The 17,673-nt window shown below is 41.0% G+C and overlaps 1 protein-coding gene across 1 annotated transcript in view; it reads left to right on the forward strand.

The window, feature by feature from the left end:
• Positions 1 to 17,673, forward strand: part of scfd2 (sec1 family domain containing 2) — a 125,126-nt gene that overhangs the window by 43,135 nt on the left and 64,318 nt on the right. The window contains exon 5 of the mRNA XM_042483276.2: positions 15,005 to 15,299. Coding sequence (XP_042339210.2) covers positions 15,005 to 15,299 — 295 coding nt within the window. The remainder of the gene's footprint in view (positions 1 to 15,004; positions 15,300 to 17,673) is intronic.

Below are 17,673 nucleotides of genomic sequence, written 5' to 3' on the forward strand. Positions count from 1 at the left end.
TCTGTTTTTATTGTCTCTCTTGGATGACATACAGTCTCCTTCTCTCACTAGAGTCCTTTGCTCTGTCAGATCAGCAGATAGAAAGAGTCACCTGGTTGAATGGCGTTGTCCAGGATTTTTTTTGTTACTAACCAAATTATTTTTGGTCAAAATTCTCCAAATGGATCAAAATTAGGTGCTGTGGCAACTGGAACAGAAACTATTCCATGTTGGTGGAAAAGGGGTATGAGAAGAAGAGATAAGGATGCACTGGGGAATGAGTAAAGAAATGTGGGAAAAAAAGGGTGACAATAATGGGAGAGAGTAAGAGAAAAGGAGGCTGTATTAATGTTTTGAGCTTGTCTCGTTTCCCCCCGTGGTCGTGTTTTTAGCTGAGCTGTGGGCTTAACGCTCTGGGAAAGTTTGTGCAGTAGGAACCCGCTGCGATGTTGTTTGTATTGTTCTATTTCAGCCTGTGTGTCGAACCAGTGTCAGCAGACCAGCACTGTGTTTTGTTTTCGCACCCACACACACACACACACACACACACACACACACACACACACACACACACACACACACACACACAAATATAAAGTGAAATCAGCCCTCCACTCGTCACTTTGTCTCCATCCTGACCCCGACTCCCTAACTCTCCTCCTACCCCGTCCTTGTTTGCATCTCCTGGTCTTTGCCCCTTTCATGAAATGTGGGTCAATGCTCAAATGAATTGCCATAAAGAGATCCTGGTTAACCCTGCTGATATTGAAAGTGTTATAACAGATGGAATTGGTGCAGGGCGATGGGTGTTAGTGTGCAGACATGTAGTCTGCAGAAGGATCACTGCATGTCTGTGCTCTCTTTCATTTCTGCCTGTGTGTTGTGTCCAGCCCTCCCAATGACACTTCAGTAAACACAAGCATAACACATATACCTTCTGTTGCCTGTATGTCTGCGCGCGTGTGTGTGTGTGTGTGCTTTTGTGTGTGTTTGTGCTCCAGTCAGACTGGCTTCTCAGTGTGAGGGTAGGGAACAGCGTGCTTCCATACAGCCTGTGTTGTTAGCGTTGTCACGTTAGCATGTATGTATATGTGACAGAGGACTGCTGTGTGTGCAGAACGCCACCCTGTCTCAGGTCTTAGATTACTCACAGAGAGAGCGTTCTCTTCACGGCTCGCCGCTCTTATACACTGAGGGAAGTATCACTTTGTTAAAGGGACAGTTCACCTCAAAATCAAAAATTAATATTTTTCCGCTCACCTGTAGTGTCATCTATCAATCTAGATTGTTTTGGTGTAAATTGCAGAGTGTTAGAGATATCGGCCAAAGAGATTTCTGCTTTCTCTCCAATATAATCGAACTAGGTGGCACTCAGCTTGTGCTCAAAGTGCTCAAAGGGCCGAAAATTAATTAGAAAATTTTAACAGCGATGTGGCTTTCAAGAATTCATGACCTAGTTACTCAGGGTTATCAACAGACCTTGTTGTGAGCAATAGGAACTGTTTTGTCTCTACCGAACTACACCTGCCAACCGCATCATTACGCAGAAGGAAGCGTGCGTCTACTCATGAATGAGAAGCTCTTGCATGTGACGGCGCGAGATGTAAACATTATTGGCCAGTGTTCCCAGGGTCATGTAAAATTAGGTTTTCTGGGCCTGGAAAAGTCATTAAATTAGTTAAAATCATTGAACTTTTTGGAAAAGTCATGGAATTTTTGTAATGCAATTGTGACAACAAACTTCTATGAAAAACCTTTCAGTTTATGTAACATAATGACCAATTTATTTTCTGTCTTATTGAAGCTCTAAGATGCATCGATGTGTGATGTTTTGTTTACCATCACGTACGTTTCCTTATTTTCCTCCCACATTCAATCTCTCTCTCTCTCTCTCTCTCTCTCACTCTCTCTCTCTCTCCCTCTTGTCCCTTCTTGTATGTCAGCTACCTGAAATTATGTTTGAATAGGGTTTGAATCTGATTTAAAAAAATAAACACCAGGACAAAAAATGTATTATTGGTCCTTGAAAAGTCATCTTAAATATAGAATAACTTAAATTATCAGCATGTCTTTTTTGCTCACCAGCGCTGTATACCCAAAGATTTTCAGCTATACACAATACTGAGTGACACTGTTTTAATATCATTTAAGATGGCAGAAGAAACCTGAACCTTTTGGACCATTAATGTTCTTCTGGGTGCATTCATTGCATTCATCCTTTAAAAAACAGAAATATACATCTTTATCTGTGAGCATTTGTGAGTAAAGCTTTTGAAAAGATCCAGGATTCATCGGTTATAAATAACACTTTCAAAATTATAAAAAACAAAAGAAAAGCTCGTACATTTATTTTCAAACAAGTGCGTAGGAGAGGGGCAACAGAACACAAATTAGAGAAAAACTCCCGCACGCTGTCTAACATGCAAGAATCACTATTTTAATGCGACGTTTCGGCACCAGACCTCCGTCAGGCAAACAAGCACTAAAATTCTAATTCTTGCAAGATAGACAGTGTGCAGGTTTTTTTTACTCTGAGTTGTTTTTTTGTCAAAGTTGTTGAAGACAAAACATTTTCAACTCCTCTAAAGTTTTATTTTGAAAGTCTCCACCCCTCTGCCACAGCTGCCCCTCACTGTGGCTTCTATTTCCTAACTCTATTTTCTGTCTCTTTATTGTGTGAAAAGGGGTTTCCAGTTAAAAAAAAAAGAAAAAAAGAATTGCCTGTGACTGTTTATTACGTGGTCTTTCCCAATAATGCCTTTATTTTATTTATTACGTGTGTGTGTGTGTGTGTGTCTGTGCACGCACTGCAGGTCCACATTTAATTATTTTTGTATGTCTGTTGACACTGAGACCTCTGATGTCAACCGACTCAGACAGTAAACAGTCGTCTTGATCATAATTGACTGTAAATAGAGAAGTGGTCTGAGTCATATCATAAGTGTGGTCATCGGGGAGCGTCATGTGACCTTAAGTAGCCCACTCACTCCACCGTCACTGCTCCGATAACATCTCTCTGCCAAGGTCCTGCTACATTTACTTCCTATCATCCCCAACTTTTTCCTCATCTTCCCTCTTTTTTTCTTTCCGTTTGTTTATGAAATGCTAGTTACAATGCTCCAGTCTTATTTTGACCATAATTAATCTCTACATCCGCCCAGGTGTGTGTACAAATGTGCGCTTGCAGGGAAATGGAGGGAGATTAGTTGTTTTCCGTTTGCAGTGTCTGTAATGAGTGTTCTTTAAATGTTTGGGGAAGAGCAGCCATGTGGAGGCGTGTTTGTCTGTGTCTACGACAGAGATACGCGCAGGTTGGTGGGACAGTCCAGATTATGATGAAGACCATATTTACACCAAAAAAACACACACGTACGCATCACATATACACATCTAAGTGAGCAGTCCTCCTTTGCTAAGCCTCATCGCCCCTTCTCTTTGAAACAGATGTGAAGACTGCCTCTTTTTTGTTTACCCATAAATGCAGTTACCTCTGTGACCTCTGTGTTAATGTGGGGTTTAGAAAAGAAGCCCAGCCTCTCCCCAGATGTGGCACACATACGTGACCCTCCTCCTTTAGCGTCCCAGCTGTACCTCAGAGGAATGACTCACATCGCAGTCAGTGACACAGCTCTTCATGATGAATTCCATGTTTTATTCAAACTTCACTACAGAAACAAACCTATGACGCAGCTCTGCATCTACAGCAGCCTGTGATGACACCCTGCCAGGTTAGAAGTGACGGCATGGGTAGACCTGAGGTCAACAATGCAGAATTCAGAAATCACACAGCTGTGGTCCACCTAACATACAGCTAATAGTTTAAAAATATCCAACACTTTGACTGTAGTCCATTTCCTGTCTATTGAAGACTTGTCCAAGATGGAGGGATGGAGTTTTGGAGGGAAAGAAACAAGCAGACGCGGTTCAGTCCATCCATGCAGGCTGAGATCAAGCGTCTCAGGGCTCGATGTGGTGCAACAGTGCCCCCTAATGTTTTAAACTCTCTACAAGCGCAGCATCATTTATATGAGAAACTTTATCTCCCTCTAATGCGCACATATAAAAATGTGTTTTCTTTCATATAAATCAAGAAACAAAAACAGAAAAGGATCACACAAGTTGCCACAAAACATTTACAAATTTGCAGTCAACCTATTTCCCATCCATTTAAGCCAAACTTTTATTTTGAAAAAGCCCTCTTTGGGCTGGTTAAACTTATTCACCCCCCCCCCCCACCTCTGCGCCCTCCTCTCCATGTGTGAGACTGAAACTGGAATCAGATGGGCTGCTTTAAGCTTTCACACTACATGTTTCCTTATAAATATATAGAAATATGAGAAGAAAAGTGTATCATGTCACGTTTCTGATTGGCTGCAGTGCTAAAAAATAAAACTGCAAAAGCCAGTTGTTTTGCTTCGAATCCCATCGGATAGATTGCAGTCGTTCCATTCTGCTTCGTCTAGAAACCGTCTGTTTACCTCAGGATGTTTTCTCCCTGCTGGAGCTTCCTGCGTCAATTAGTAGTGGATGTAATGTACTGTCCTTGACAATACTAGGGGGGGTGTTTGTGTGTGTTTGTGTGTGTGTGTGTGTGTGTGTATGTGTGTGTGTGTGTGTATTTGCATGTGCGTGTGTCTACTCATGAATGCGCATGATTCAGTTTCTCGCAGTGTGAGAAAAGTGCGGGAGGTTTAACATGGCCCTGAGGGTTTGTGGCTGCAGAGCAACTCTCATCTGGTAAATTGCGCCATAATCTGTTGCAGCCTATGTGGCAAAAAATAAAGCCTCATTAATTCCCTTATGTTTCTAAACACTCGAAGTGCACTGCCTTAATACACTTTTTTTACATTAATAGCCCTGTTTCTTTTTTGCCCACTTTTCTTACCATCTGAGTACCAAAGGAGGCGCAGGTCTGAGTGTGATAAGAAGGCAGGGTGTCGTGTGCCGGGCAGACAGAGTCCAGCCGCAGTGACCAGCATGTGGCTGACTGGCGGTGACAGGGCGGCATGCGGGGACCGTGTGTTTGTGTCTGTGATTGGGTCCCACGTCTCTTCTAAATTATAGCCCTGAAGCTCCAAGCCAAGCCAACCTTTGACACACAGAGCAGGAGAGAAAAAGTGCAGATAAAAGACAGATGCATGTGGAGACTGTGGCTTAAAGAGGATAAAAGGTGAAAGGGAGAAGGACTGGTAGAAGAGCTATTGAGGGCTGTTGCCTGTATTGACAGAGAGACAGCTGCCCGTCCATCCCTCCTCCAGCGAGCTGACCTTCAGCTGTGTGCACGACTGCATTGATTTCCCTCCCAAACAGTCCGGCATGCAGGTCCACAGCCAGGCCGCTCGGCCGGGCAGAAACAAAACAGACCCACCTCACACTCTGTGTGGTAATTCAGGCCTCATTTAAAAGGAAAGATTTATGTCTCAGTGTTCTCACAAACATAACAGGCATCAGGCTGATGGACTCAGACCAAGGGTCACCTTACCTTTAAGAGCTTTTCCATCCACTGCGCTGTCTATCATCCCGTCTCTCACTTTACAATCCATCAATCAATCAAAGGGTCCTATCTTTCACAGTTTCTTTTTTTTCTTCTAACTTGCCTCCTCAGCTATATTTATGTGTGTCTCTCTGAGCTAAGATATGCAAGACTTAACCGACTGACAGACAAGCCACAAAGTACATTCAGTACATCCCATCATTTACTGAGTATTAATAGATTTGTTGTAAAGAAAATCTTCGTCTGTTTTCCCTTTTGCATCCAAGCAGTGTTTTGCTTGGTCATCAGACCATCTGGACGATCATCGTTATGGAGAAAAGAGTAGTGTCTAGTGTTGACAGATTTATCAATACATATCAATTCTGGATATTTGAAACAGTTTAAGTGCTCATTTTATTGTTATGAATTATTTTTTGGCTTTAAAGAGTTAAAGGGGAAGAAAGAGGGCATGTCATGCAGCAAAGGGCCGCAGATTGGAGTCAAACTTGCAGCGAGGACACCGTCTATGTACATGGGGCGCCTTGGTGAGCTACCAGGCGCCCCATGTACATAGACGGTGCTCATTTTCCACAGTATTGATTAACTGGTATCATCTGTGCTTTCTCGTCTCTCTCATTGTTAACGTTTTCTACAGTCCCTTAATGTCCATTTATCCCCATCATATCAAAAATAGTATCAATTATCAATAATTATCAAATAATTCTGTATCGAAGTTTGAAATTTCAGTATTCTTGCAACACTAACAGTGTCACATGTTGAAGATTTAATCCTTTAGATTTCAGCCATGGTTTATTTCATGTTACTCAATAATACACTTGTTGTGGTGGTGGTAATAGCAAGAGCAGTTTAATAATATACAAATATTCCTGGTGCAGCACTTTCAGTCAAAAATAATTGCAAACATGATCTGATTTTCATGCTGCACACGATGCAGGTACAGCAGGGCACAGTGAGGTTAGTTACCTTGCATAAGAGCAGAAGATGTGCAGCCTGTTGCCTGCAGCTCTTCATTTAACAGCTCACTGTGGCTGCTGCTTCTTATTCTATTACCTCATGCAACATTTAAAACTGATTCCCTGTCGAAAAATGTAAAAATTAGCTCTTGTCTTGTTTTAGAGCTGCATTTTTTATGAACATCTTCAATCAGTGCAAACTACAGTGATAAATATATTATGTTTTCTGTGACTGCTTCACAATAAAAAACATCTTGTGTTTCTACAGTTAAAGCTTTTAATGTGAAGCAGCGACAGAAGGAATTGTTTGGCTTTGCAGCAACAGTAAGGCTGATCATGATAGTAATATATTTAAAAATAGTAACCCTGCAAGCAATTACATGCATGCATTGTTTCCTGTGAATCCCTTGTGCCTGTCTTATAGGCAGTGTAGGCAGTTTTAATGTGGCACAGGAATGAAAGGCTCCACCACTAACTAAAGAAAATGATATTTAATAAGGTAATTACAGAATGTGAATACACTGAAAGACATTCAGAAAAATGCTGACCATGAATAGTATAAATAACAGGGTCAGATTTCATGTAAAATGACTTTAAAGCTGAGAACACACCACAGGGATGTCAAATAATTTTTTTATTATAAAATTATTAATCCCATGAATACAAATTAAACTTTTGGTAGCCTGCTAGAAAAAAAATATTGTTTTTTTCAGTCCGCACAATAAAATGACGAAAGTGAGTTGAACAGACTAAAAAACTTTATCTTATTAGATAATACAAAGTTTTCCTTTGGGGACATCATTTGCAGTTTTGGACCACTAACATATCATATCGTATTTTAGCCTCAAAAAAGTCACAACTGTCATAATCACAGTAAAAATTATGTGACAATAATAACAAATCAGAATATGATTACGCTATTCGAGCTGGAAAAATGAGAGAGAAATGAATAATTGTAACGTCCACTGTTCAGTGTAGGAATGATCCTGCGCGCTGACTCGCTCCTCTTTGTGTTTAGAGTCACATTTCCGCTCTCCTTGTTAAACACCTGATCCGTTGTCCGCACCTTTCACACAAGACAGAATAATGACTGTAAAAAGACATCCAGAGATAAACTTTATTTTTCCAGTCCCGCTCAACTTAAGGCAAATTTCCGTCTTTTAATAAACAGAAATTTTCCGGTGAACCCGTTCTCGGATTCATCACTGTCATCACCACAGGTTACAATGAGCACATGTCCCTGCTGAGATGCTGTATGTGTGCGCAGGCAGATAAGGCACACTCATCTCCAAAATGTCTGTCAAAGCGTTTGCGAAGCCTCGCTGTGAGTTTCGGTGTTGTTTACATGTTCGAAATCCTGCCAGCCTCTCTAAGGGTGAAGACATACTTGTTTGTTTTCCAGCTGATACAGATCAATAGTAAGCTTGCTGTACATAATTCAGAGTCAAAGTTTAGTCGCTGTCTTCAAACTTGAAGATTTATGTGTTTTGTTTTTAGATGTTTGCTTGTATCCCTTCCAGCTCTGCGTGTTGTTATTCGTGAATGCAAATTGGATGTGATTACATATTCGCAAACGAAGCACATGTGTGCATTTCCAAAAGAATGCAAATGATTTTTTTTTTCTTAGTTGCTATGGTAATGATGAACTGTCTGACATCCATGTAAGGTGACTCCTGGTCCAGGGAGTCTTTGGTTTGACTACAACAACTGACCTATAGCAAACTTTGTTCATACTCCCACAAGGACCCCCACCTCCAATACACCCCACCCCCACCCCCCACCCCCTCTGCCCTCAGGCCCAAAAAAAGCTTCATTGTGCAGGCAGCGAGCGAGGCAAGTGAGGCCTGGTTCTGGTTAGCGCGTTGAGCTGCATCTGAAACACTCACCTTCCTCCAGGGGTTGCATCTGGAGCTGGTTTCCTGTTCAGGCTGCGCCGAGCAGGGGCGGAGTTTGGCCCCGCTCTGTGATTGGGCGAGATTGAGCCTTTATGGACCCCAGGATGGCTGGGATTGCCAAACAGTAATCTGTCAATCACTGGCATAGCGATTCAAACCAGAGCTTTATGCGAGTGAAAGCTTATGATTGGTGCAAAGGCGCGAGCAAGAAGCCGGTGATGCTTCAGTCACGTACCAATAATCCAGCTGCAAATTCAGCATCTGAGAACAAAGAGGTGCTATGTGTTTTTATCCAAAGTCAGTTTTTCTTTGGGAAAGATTTTGTCATTATACAAAACTCTCAAGTAATTTAAAGTAATGACTTTATTTGACTAATTGCGAGCCCTAAAATTGGCATTGTTTTGACAGAGCGATGCCATTGTTATTCTATAATTGTGTGTAATAGTGGTATTAGAGTATGGCAGCAGGACCAGCGCATTCAGTAATGGTGTGTAATAATAACGTTAGCTTCCTGTTATTACTGCAGTAATTCTGGAGCTGAGGCCATGAGCACTGCCCCGAAATCTGCAGGCTGGGCCTTAACCCTTTGAAACCTGAGCGTATTGGTTTGATTTTTTTCAAAACTAAGGGAAGAAGGCAGAGAGCAATTTCAAATTTTCAATTTCTAATTAGATGTTATAAATATAATTTTTGATACACATCTGTATTCTGCTGGTTGCAAACTAGTCTATCATATTTGTATATTCTCAGACATGTTAAGAAAACAAACCTCCTAACTTCATCATTAGCACGATGATCAAATTTAGTCAGACTAACTTTGTTTACTGAAGTTGCTGACTCTTAGAAAGAATTATTAACACTAATTTCAATTGCCATTTTTAATTTGCAACAACTTCACTATATAAAGTAAATATAGCTATATTTAAAGTAAACTTCATAATTGAACACAAAATAAACTTAAATGAAGATTAATAGTAGAATTTACTTTGCTTTTTGAAGGCAATCTGTTGTTATTATTATTTGAAGTAACATTAACTTGTCAGATTTCACAGTGTAGTTTTCAGGTCATTTCCTTGTCACCTTTTACTATTTTTTTTGTAACTGGCTGGACATTTCTTGCCAAGGTTGTCTTTTTTGCATGTGTTCAAAAGAAATCAAATCTTTTCCTTTTCAGGTTTCCGAAGTTTAAATGCCTGCCAAAGGCGTCTGAGCACAGGAAAACTGATGTTGATCCAGGTGTTAAAGGGTTAAACTCTACATGAATTTTGCAGCATTCTTTAAAGTCTGTCATTGAGAATGTTTTTATTGGGTGTCCTGGGGAAAGCGTCAGATGAAAGTTTATTGCTGTAGATATCCTTCAAAAGATTATTAAGATAAAACTGTTATAAGTGGAAACATTTCTTTGAATGGGCTCTTTTTTTTTAAAGTGTTTCATTATTGATTCATTTTAAATGTTGTAGGAGGTCCAGATGGTGCAACGTCCAACCACTGTTTTTGGCTCTAAGTTTTAGAAATGCGTATTCTTCAAAGTGCTTTCCACTTCAATGGTCAAGTAAATTTAAGGTAATAAAGCACATATAACCTGAATCTAAAGCTCTGATTGTGCTCTGCTCAGTGCCATGGAAAGCATGCTGTATTCTGCTCCATAATGTTCCCAGAGGTGTACACTGCGCTACCTTTCCAGCGAGCCCATGTGCCAGCGCTGTGACTCGGGCATTGTTGAGTTTCAGCGCTGGAAAGAGCTTAAGTCAGTCTTCCCACTCAGCTTCACTCAGCTCAGTCTCAGTTTTGTACCAAAGACCTCCATTTCCTGCTCTGGCGCCGTGGCGTGCAGCTGACAGCAGCTTTTATAGATCTCCTGAAGGGACCCAGTTACAGTGCACGCTTCCTTTCACACGTAAAAACATACACACATATACTGCACGGTACACAGTTTGCACACATGGTTAAGGAAAGTAAACCATGCTGTTAAGATATGAAAAGACATTAGTGTTGGCAGGAATTGTACTTGAGTTGCAAATTCATTCAAAAAATACATTTACTCAGTGGAATACATTTCAGTATTTACTTTTGGCTACAATTTCAAATTAAATGCTTCAAATTCAATTTCCTAATTTATGTGCTTGTCAGGAGACACTCTTGCAAGCATTAAAACGACCAAAACTTAATAAGTAAAGCCAAAAAATAAAATTGTTCTACTGGCAAAAAACCCTAATAGCATATAGCAGAGTGACCGATAGATAACTGGCTTTCAGGCTGGTGCTTCCCAACATTTGGGACCCCCAAAGTCATGAGATGAGAAAAAGGAAAGGACTGATAATATCGCTGCAACACACAATTTGGCACATTCTTTTTTTGTCTTTTCTTAACCTTTTGCTTTTTTTCTTGTGAAATCTTTGATTCATACTTCTTCATCCATCAAAAATAGGTGACACAAACTGATAATGACTTTATGATTATTATTCTCTATCTAGATATTTCATTAACTTATTATTGTATATTACTGCTTTTCTGGATTTTATGATGTATGGATACATTGCTGCTTGTTTTTCGGCCCTCACGCTGGCGACAACTGCGGCCGAAGGCGTCATGTGTCCAACTGCATGTGTAACTGGAGGCATTATATTTTCAGGTTGTCCGTCCATCCATCTGCCCATCTCATTCTTGTGAACACATAATCTCAAGGACGCCTTGGGGGAATTTCTTCAAGTTGTGCACAAACATTTTCTTGGATCCATTAATGAACTGATTAGAATTTACAAGCCAAAAAGATCGGAAACCACTGCTCTAGTCAAATAAAATAGAAAAAAGAAAAGTGTGAATAAAAGACCTGATTTAAAATCTTTATTTCTCATCATAGTGTTAAAGCATGGTGGTTTATATTTTTTCCTAATCCTCTTTGAGTCTCTTTTAATTAGTACTTGTTTCACGCAATGTAGCAGCAAGATAAAACTGCTTTTTGGTCATTTTGATTCAACCAACAACAGTTTAACAATCTGGCAACTGACCAACCTGCAACCTGTTGAACAGTAGTAAAGAGCAAATGTTGAAGAACAATACAAATAAAAAACAGGATGCTTATATTGAGAACATATGCTGTTGGTGTTCTCAGAGGCCCAGGAGGTAACACTCGTCCAGTTATGATGGAGGTACTTCTTGACAAATGATGTGGGGGCCGAGTCCCTCCAGAGCTCCTTTTTCAGCTCCTCCTCTCTCTAATGACCCATACTGAGAGCCTCTGATGCCAGAGTTAGTTGGAAGCAGGTACTTCTGCAGCCAGCTTTGGTCAAAATGAAAATGTAATTTGCTGACAGCTGGCATGCTTCTTTGAGAGCGCTGAGGATCATATGAATGTCCTCCTGGACGTGTCCAGACAGAAGTGTAGGCGATTAATAGTTCTAAAGTGAGAGATGAAAGAGAAAGTGCTTCACCGTTTGCATTTCAACAAGAAACCCCTTAATGTCTTTCTTGCCTCGCTGCTGTGCATCAGCAAAACCAGAGGGGGAAAGTTCCCAAACATTGTTTGGCAGTTCCAATGAGGGCGACTTGGAGAGGTATTTGATTTCACAATGTTGAAGAAGAAAAATGTGTGGTGAGATTGTGTTCGAACGGTCCCCAAGGACGAGTGGTTGGCTGGCGTGTGAGGCAGGGAGGGAGGAGGTGGAGTTGTTGGAGTGTATTCTCCTGATACCTTGGATGCTGGGATGATTTGACTGATGCAGATGTCACCGTGAGGACTAACTGTTCATGAAGCAGTAACTGTTACTGTGATATTTAGTTTGACTTTATATTTATGATCAAAGAAATTACTAAAATCAAAGGCGTCACTGATATAGACCTTGTATTGTGAGCACTCCCCACAACAAGGGACAAAAGATAAGAAAAGAAAAGAAAACTTAATTGTGCATTACAATTTCCCTTGAAACTCTGGCAGTACAGGAGGCAGGTTTCCATTGCAGATTTGCACCAAACTTAAGCGATGTTTTTGGAATGTCGATAAAACACAATTGCGAGATGACTGCGTTTCAGTTGAGTGATGTTATGCAACTTCTCCTCTCACGATAACATTCCAAGAAGCATGGCGATGGATGTTCGAAACATTAGCAGGTTTATTTCTGTTGCAGCTTCCGGACTAGCCGTCATTAATTCCAATCAAAGGTGACATAGGCGTGTTATGCTCGTGATAATGGAAAGGCAAGCCCCTTGTATGTGGGAGCGGTTACTTATGAGGGATTTCTGGGAGGTGATAATCCACAATTTCACATTTCACAAATAGTGGATTCAAAACTTGCAGATGATCTGCTCAACTTTTGAAGAGTTATGTGATGCAATAACAGCTCTTGCAGCACCTGCTGCATCATGCCTACTGATAAGCGCGTATCCATAGCATCATGTGACCTGAAATACCACCTCATGCAAGCTTAAAAACTTAATTGCAATAAATGGAAGGGTTTTTTTTAAATTAGCAACTTTTTTGTTTCTTTGAAGAAAACTGGTTGTGAGGTCATGTTTAAATATATAAATATAAATTACAGTGCTTATCATAGCCAGAAACATCAAAAACAGAAATTGTTGTTGGTGTATTTTATATTTGCAATTTCAATTTATGCAATTTGAGGGTGAATGAAAGGCCACCTTGAGTAGAAATGGACAGTAAGAGACAGTTTGAATATTTGAATACATAAAATCCATGGTTTTAACAGCAGCAGTGCTCATGGATGTTGGGTGGTGGGCAGAGGTTCTTTTATTATGTCTCTGTCTCTGATGGTCAGAGCAGAGGGCACAAATGACCTCTTGAACCCATTTTTTTCTGGCTAGCGGGACCTTGAGTCTCTTGCCAGATGGCATCAGCTGAAATGATGAATGAAGAGGGTGAGTAGGGTCATTATAGACCTGGGTTGTCTTGTTGGTCGTGGTTGTGCCGGTTGTAAAGGCTCTGGAGTGGTAATTGTTTATTCACAGTTATCTCACTGGCCTTATTAACCACCAGGGTCAGCTTGTTCCTGTGTCTTACTGAGAGGTTCCCCAATCAGGAGATGGTGTTAAAACTATGAATATGCTCATTTTCAAAAAGTCTTCTCCTCAGTCACGACTTCTTGAGGGACAGTCAGTCAGTTCTGTGGCTTTGGCTCACCATCTCTGGGTCTTATTGTACTGCATCTTTGGCGCGGTGAAGAGTTCTTTTGGGTCAGACACAGGATCCCCCCAGTGGGCCCACCACAAGGTCCAAAGCCCCTCGTTCTCAGAGCCTGTTTGTCTTGGTGAGAGGAACACAAAGCTCCTCACAGAGGAATCCCTCGTTAAAATGAAATATATCCACAGGGGCATTTGTAGCTCTATCCGACACAAACATTCTGTCCTCTGTCAACAATCCTTCCCTTTATACCATCATCTGAAACTTAACTCCTCATCTTGTAATATCTCAGTATCTTTCTTTCCTTCCCCTGCTTTGTTTTTCACTCTCTCTACTCTGCGAACCCGTTGCCTCCGTTTCCCCGCTTTTGGTCCTATTTTTCATGCAATTTTTTCGGACAGATTAGCTCCACGCCCTTGTTTTATAGCTCTATGAGCTCACTCTTGTTGTGAGAGTGGCCAGTGTTCTGAAAACGGTCCGCTGATCTACAGCATGTTGGACCGGAGCACAAACATCGTGAGGGACTATTCAGACCCGCTCAGACAGGCTCACAAAAACAGGTCACTGCACCTAAACATTGGTCCAAATGTTGGACGTGTGTGTGTGTGTGTGTGTGTGTGTGTGTGTGTGTGTGTGTGTGTGTGTGTGTGTGTGTGTGTGTGTGTGTGTGTGTGTGTGTAATACAGAGAGAAAGAGCAGTTCAGTGGCCGTGCAAATCCAACAAAAGAATGAAACAAAATTGAGCGTTACCTCAACCACTCACAGAGCTGTAATAAAATTAGCAAATGGAACGATGAGCTCACTCACACTGTGCTCTTAATTTGAACGCTTACAGCACACACAAGGACGCCAACTAATAAGAATGCAGGCAAATGAGGGTAATATCACATGATGTAAATACTCTGTGCATCATAGCGCAATACACTCAACAGGGAGACTCAGTCGTTGATCAGGTAATCAACACATAGTTTTACACTTTGGTTTTTGTTTGGGGTAAAACAGCCAAGATTGAATGTGCTTACTTACAGTTTCTAGTCTTAATTTTATTCTACCATAACAGGCTGCCTGTGGTAAGATCATATACAGACAAGAATGAATGTTGTCAGACTCATGATGAACATTTCTTAAAGATTTTTTTATTTAAAGATACTGTTTTTTATTATTAAGAATACAGAGGATACAAAAGATTAAAACAGGAAAAAATCTTCAGACTGAAATATGGAATCACACAACCATAACAAAAGATCCCTTAAACAATCAATATTGAGCTTTAGACACATCTTTACATAAATACTCCACACCTCCAGATTTTTTTCATTTTCAAACTTAGTAGTAGTCTTTAGCACCAATTGACGCTGAATCAGATGACATTACATGACTGTGTAAAATCATCGAAGTTTTACTTTAATCAACATCCATATCCAACTGCTGGTCTTTTTGTGCTGTGGACAGTAAAAATCTAACTCATGTCAACTTACTTCACTAGAAAAGTTTCTGTATTCTGACTAACCACCTGTTCTCTTTGTATGTCTGTGTGTTGGTGTCACAGGCTCTCGGAGACTCTGATTTCTCTGCTGTACTGCGGCAGCTGCTGCCTCTGATGAAGCCCCGCAGAGACGACGACAGCACGACCTCGGGGTCGAGGTCCAGAGAGGACGAATGTGGGCCCGATGAGCTGATCCTCCTGCTGGTCTACCTGTACTCCCTGGCTGACGAGGCGCAGACCACAGACCAGGACACTGAGGAGGAGGAGCTGGAGAAGCTGGAGAGGGAGCTGATAGGAGCGCTCACCCTGGTCATCACCCGAGAGACCGAGCTCAGCCCCCTGCTGCAGAAACTCACCGGTGAGTTGATCCCAATTTTCATGATTGCTTCCAGGGCGTGCTCAGTATGCCAAATTTGCTGATGGTTGGAGAGGAGAGAAATCGGAGTAGGAGAGTGGGAACAGCTGATTGTTTATTTCCTCTGTCTGCCTCCAGTGCTGTTAATGGGCACGTTTTTATCAAAGTCTTCACACCCCATCCCTCTCCTTCTATCCCTGCAGCACACTCACACACCTACACACACACTCTCTGGTCAGTCTGGCAAGCAGTTACACATAAAATGGAGTGTGGGAATATCTGAACTTTGTGCATGTGGATAAGTGTGAGAGAGAAATTACCCTTCGCTTCAACATCTACAGCCCCTCTCCCAAAACAGTGAGGTCGCCCTGCAAAGCATGATATAGGAAAACGTTGTGTTTGTGGTTTCAATTCACTAATATCAGGGTTTTCACAGTCATGGAAAACCTGAAAAAGTTATGGAATTTCACAATCACATTTTCCAGGTCTGAAAAAGTAATGGAACTAGTAAAAATCACTGAAAGTATTGAAAAAATCATGGAAATTTGTTGGATGCGATCAATTAATAATGTAACAGAACTGTGAATTTTTTTCTCGTAGCTGACGAAGTAACATACCTTTAAGATGGGTTGACATGTGGCAACGTTTCGGTTACGTTTTTGTTAATTTGTTCATCAAGAGTTCTTTATTTGCTCGAGGGGCACACAACTTCAAATGGCTGTATTTTGTGTTTGTCAGGCATTAGGCATGTTTTCTTTTAAATGGAAATTGGCTATTTTATACTTTTTCTATATTTACCTTTTTTGAGATTTTTTAAAGAAGTTTTTGGCATTTTTTTATAAAAATCCCTTTTGGCACTTTTTTCCTTTGGCAACAAAAAAATTGGCAGTTTTCTTTTTTTGGTCATTTTCATAGAAAATGGAAAAATTGGATTTTTTAATTATTTATTGATTGATTGATTTAATTTTATTTATTTATTTATTTATACATTTTTGATAAAACAAATTTGGAGTGCATATTTTCTTTAAAAATCACCAAAATTACACTGCTTATCATAGCCAGAAACTAAAAAAAACAGTAATTATTGTTGGATTTTCAAATTCTGGCCAGTCTATGAACACATCATTGGGTAAACTGAGATTATGTCTGAATCTTGTACGTTTGAAAAACGCTGGTTGAGTGGGGCGAAGAAAAAGAATATTTTGGGTCCTGATTTTATAATTTTCTCCATGAAAACGTGTGGGAACCTGTGTGTGTGTGTGTGTTTGTGTGTGTGGACTGGTTTCTTTGGCTCTTCTATGTAGCACCAGTCATTGCTGGTTTAGCTGAGCTGGTAACTGTGTGGTAGAGCAGATCAAGGCCTTAAGATGAATTAACCGTGTACCTCCACACCACAGCCAGCTGTACCTCCCTGAGTAATAGCGTCTTTAACCTTGAGCCTGTACACACACGGTTTCCTCCCCTGCCACATAGTTCATAATTAGAGCTACTTTTAGTTCTGGCCCGCTCCTTACCTTAGCACACACCCTGAAATATTACACTGCTGTTGGGGTTTTCATCTCATATCGCACATTGGCTCATATAGTATGTATAGGGTTGGTGAATCTATGTAAAGCACTAATAAAGATTGTTGATTCCTCTCGCTCTTTTTCACTCCTTTCCTCCTCGTACTCCACCTCTCCCTCTTCCTGTTCTACTTGGCTAAGTGCTGCCTGGAGTTGAGGGGCCTCTTGGCAGACACAAGCCAAGATGTGGCTCATGTTAAAAACCTGACTCTCTGTTATAAACACTTCATTGGAAATTACCCTGTCATAGTGTGCCAGGTGTGTTTTAGACAAAAAAAGCTGTGTGTATGTGTGTGTGTGTGTGCGCGCGCACGTCTTGCCAATTCAGATGAATTCAGCAGTGTCTGTGTGCACCCAGCTTTGAAACGTAAGAGTGTGTATTTGCGCGCACGAGCGTCTGTGTGAGAGTTTTTATGGCAGACGATGAATTGCTTGGCTGGGGTAACATGAGGCGGGAGGTCGTCTCTCTCTGCATCCAGAGCAAAACACTGATTGTGACATTCTGCCCAATTAAAAGACTCAAATGGAAACCAGACGTTGAATGAAACCTGGTCACCATGAGAGCACTGTTTTTACAAATTCTTCTATTTAGCTCCCCTTGGCTACAGCACATGCAGAAACACAAGACAGGAATGAAGAGAGGATATAAGGACAAGCAAGTTTAGGACAGTACGCAGGACAGGCTAATGCAACACACCCCGACCCCACTAACCACCTCCTTCTGGGAACTTAATTAAAGAGCATCTTCAGGAAATGATGTCCCTCAGGCTTCTTTATACTGTAGATTTTTTTTTCCATGTTTCCTCTCGGCC

The sequence above is a fragment of the Plectropomus leopardus genome, chromosome 5 (assembly GCF_026936395.1).
Source record: "Plectropomus leopardus strain MGB_pleo_1.0 chromosome 5, ASM2693639v1, whole genome shotgun sequence".
Taxonomy (NCBI): Eukaryota; Metazoa; Chordata; class Actinopteri; order Perciformes; family Serranidae; genus Plectropomus; species Plectropomus leopardus.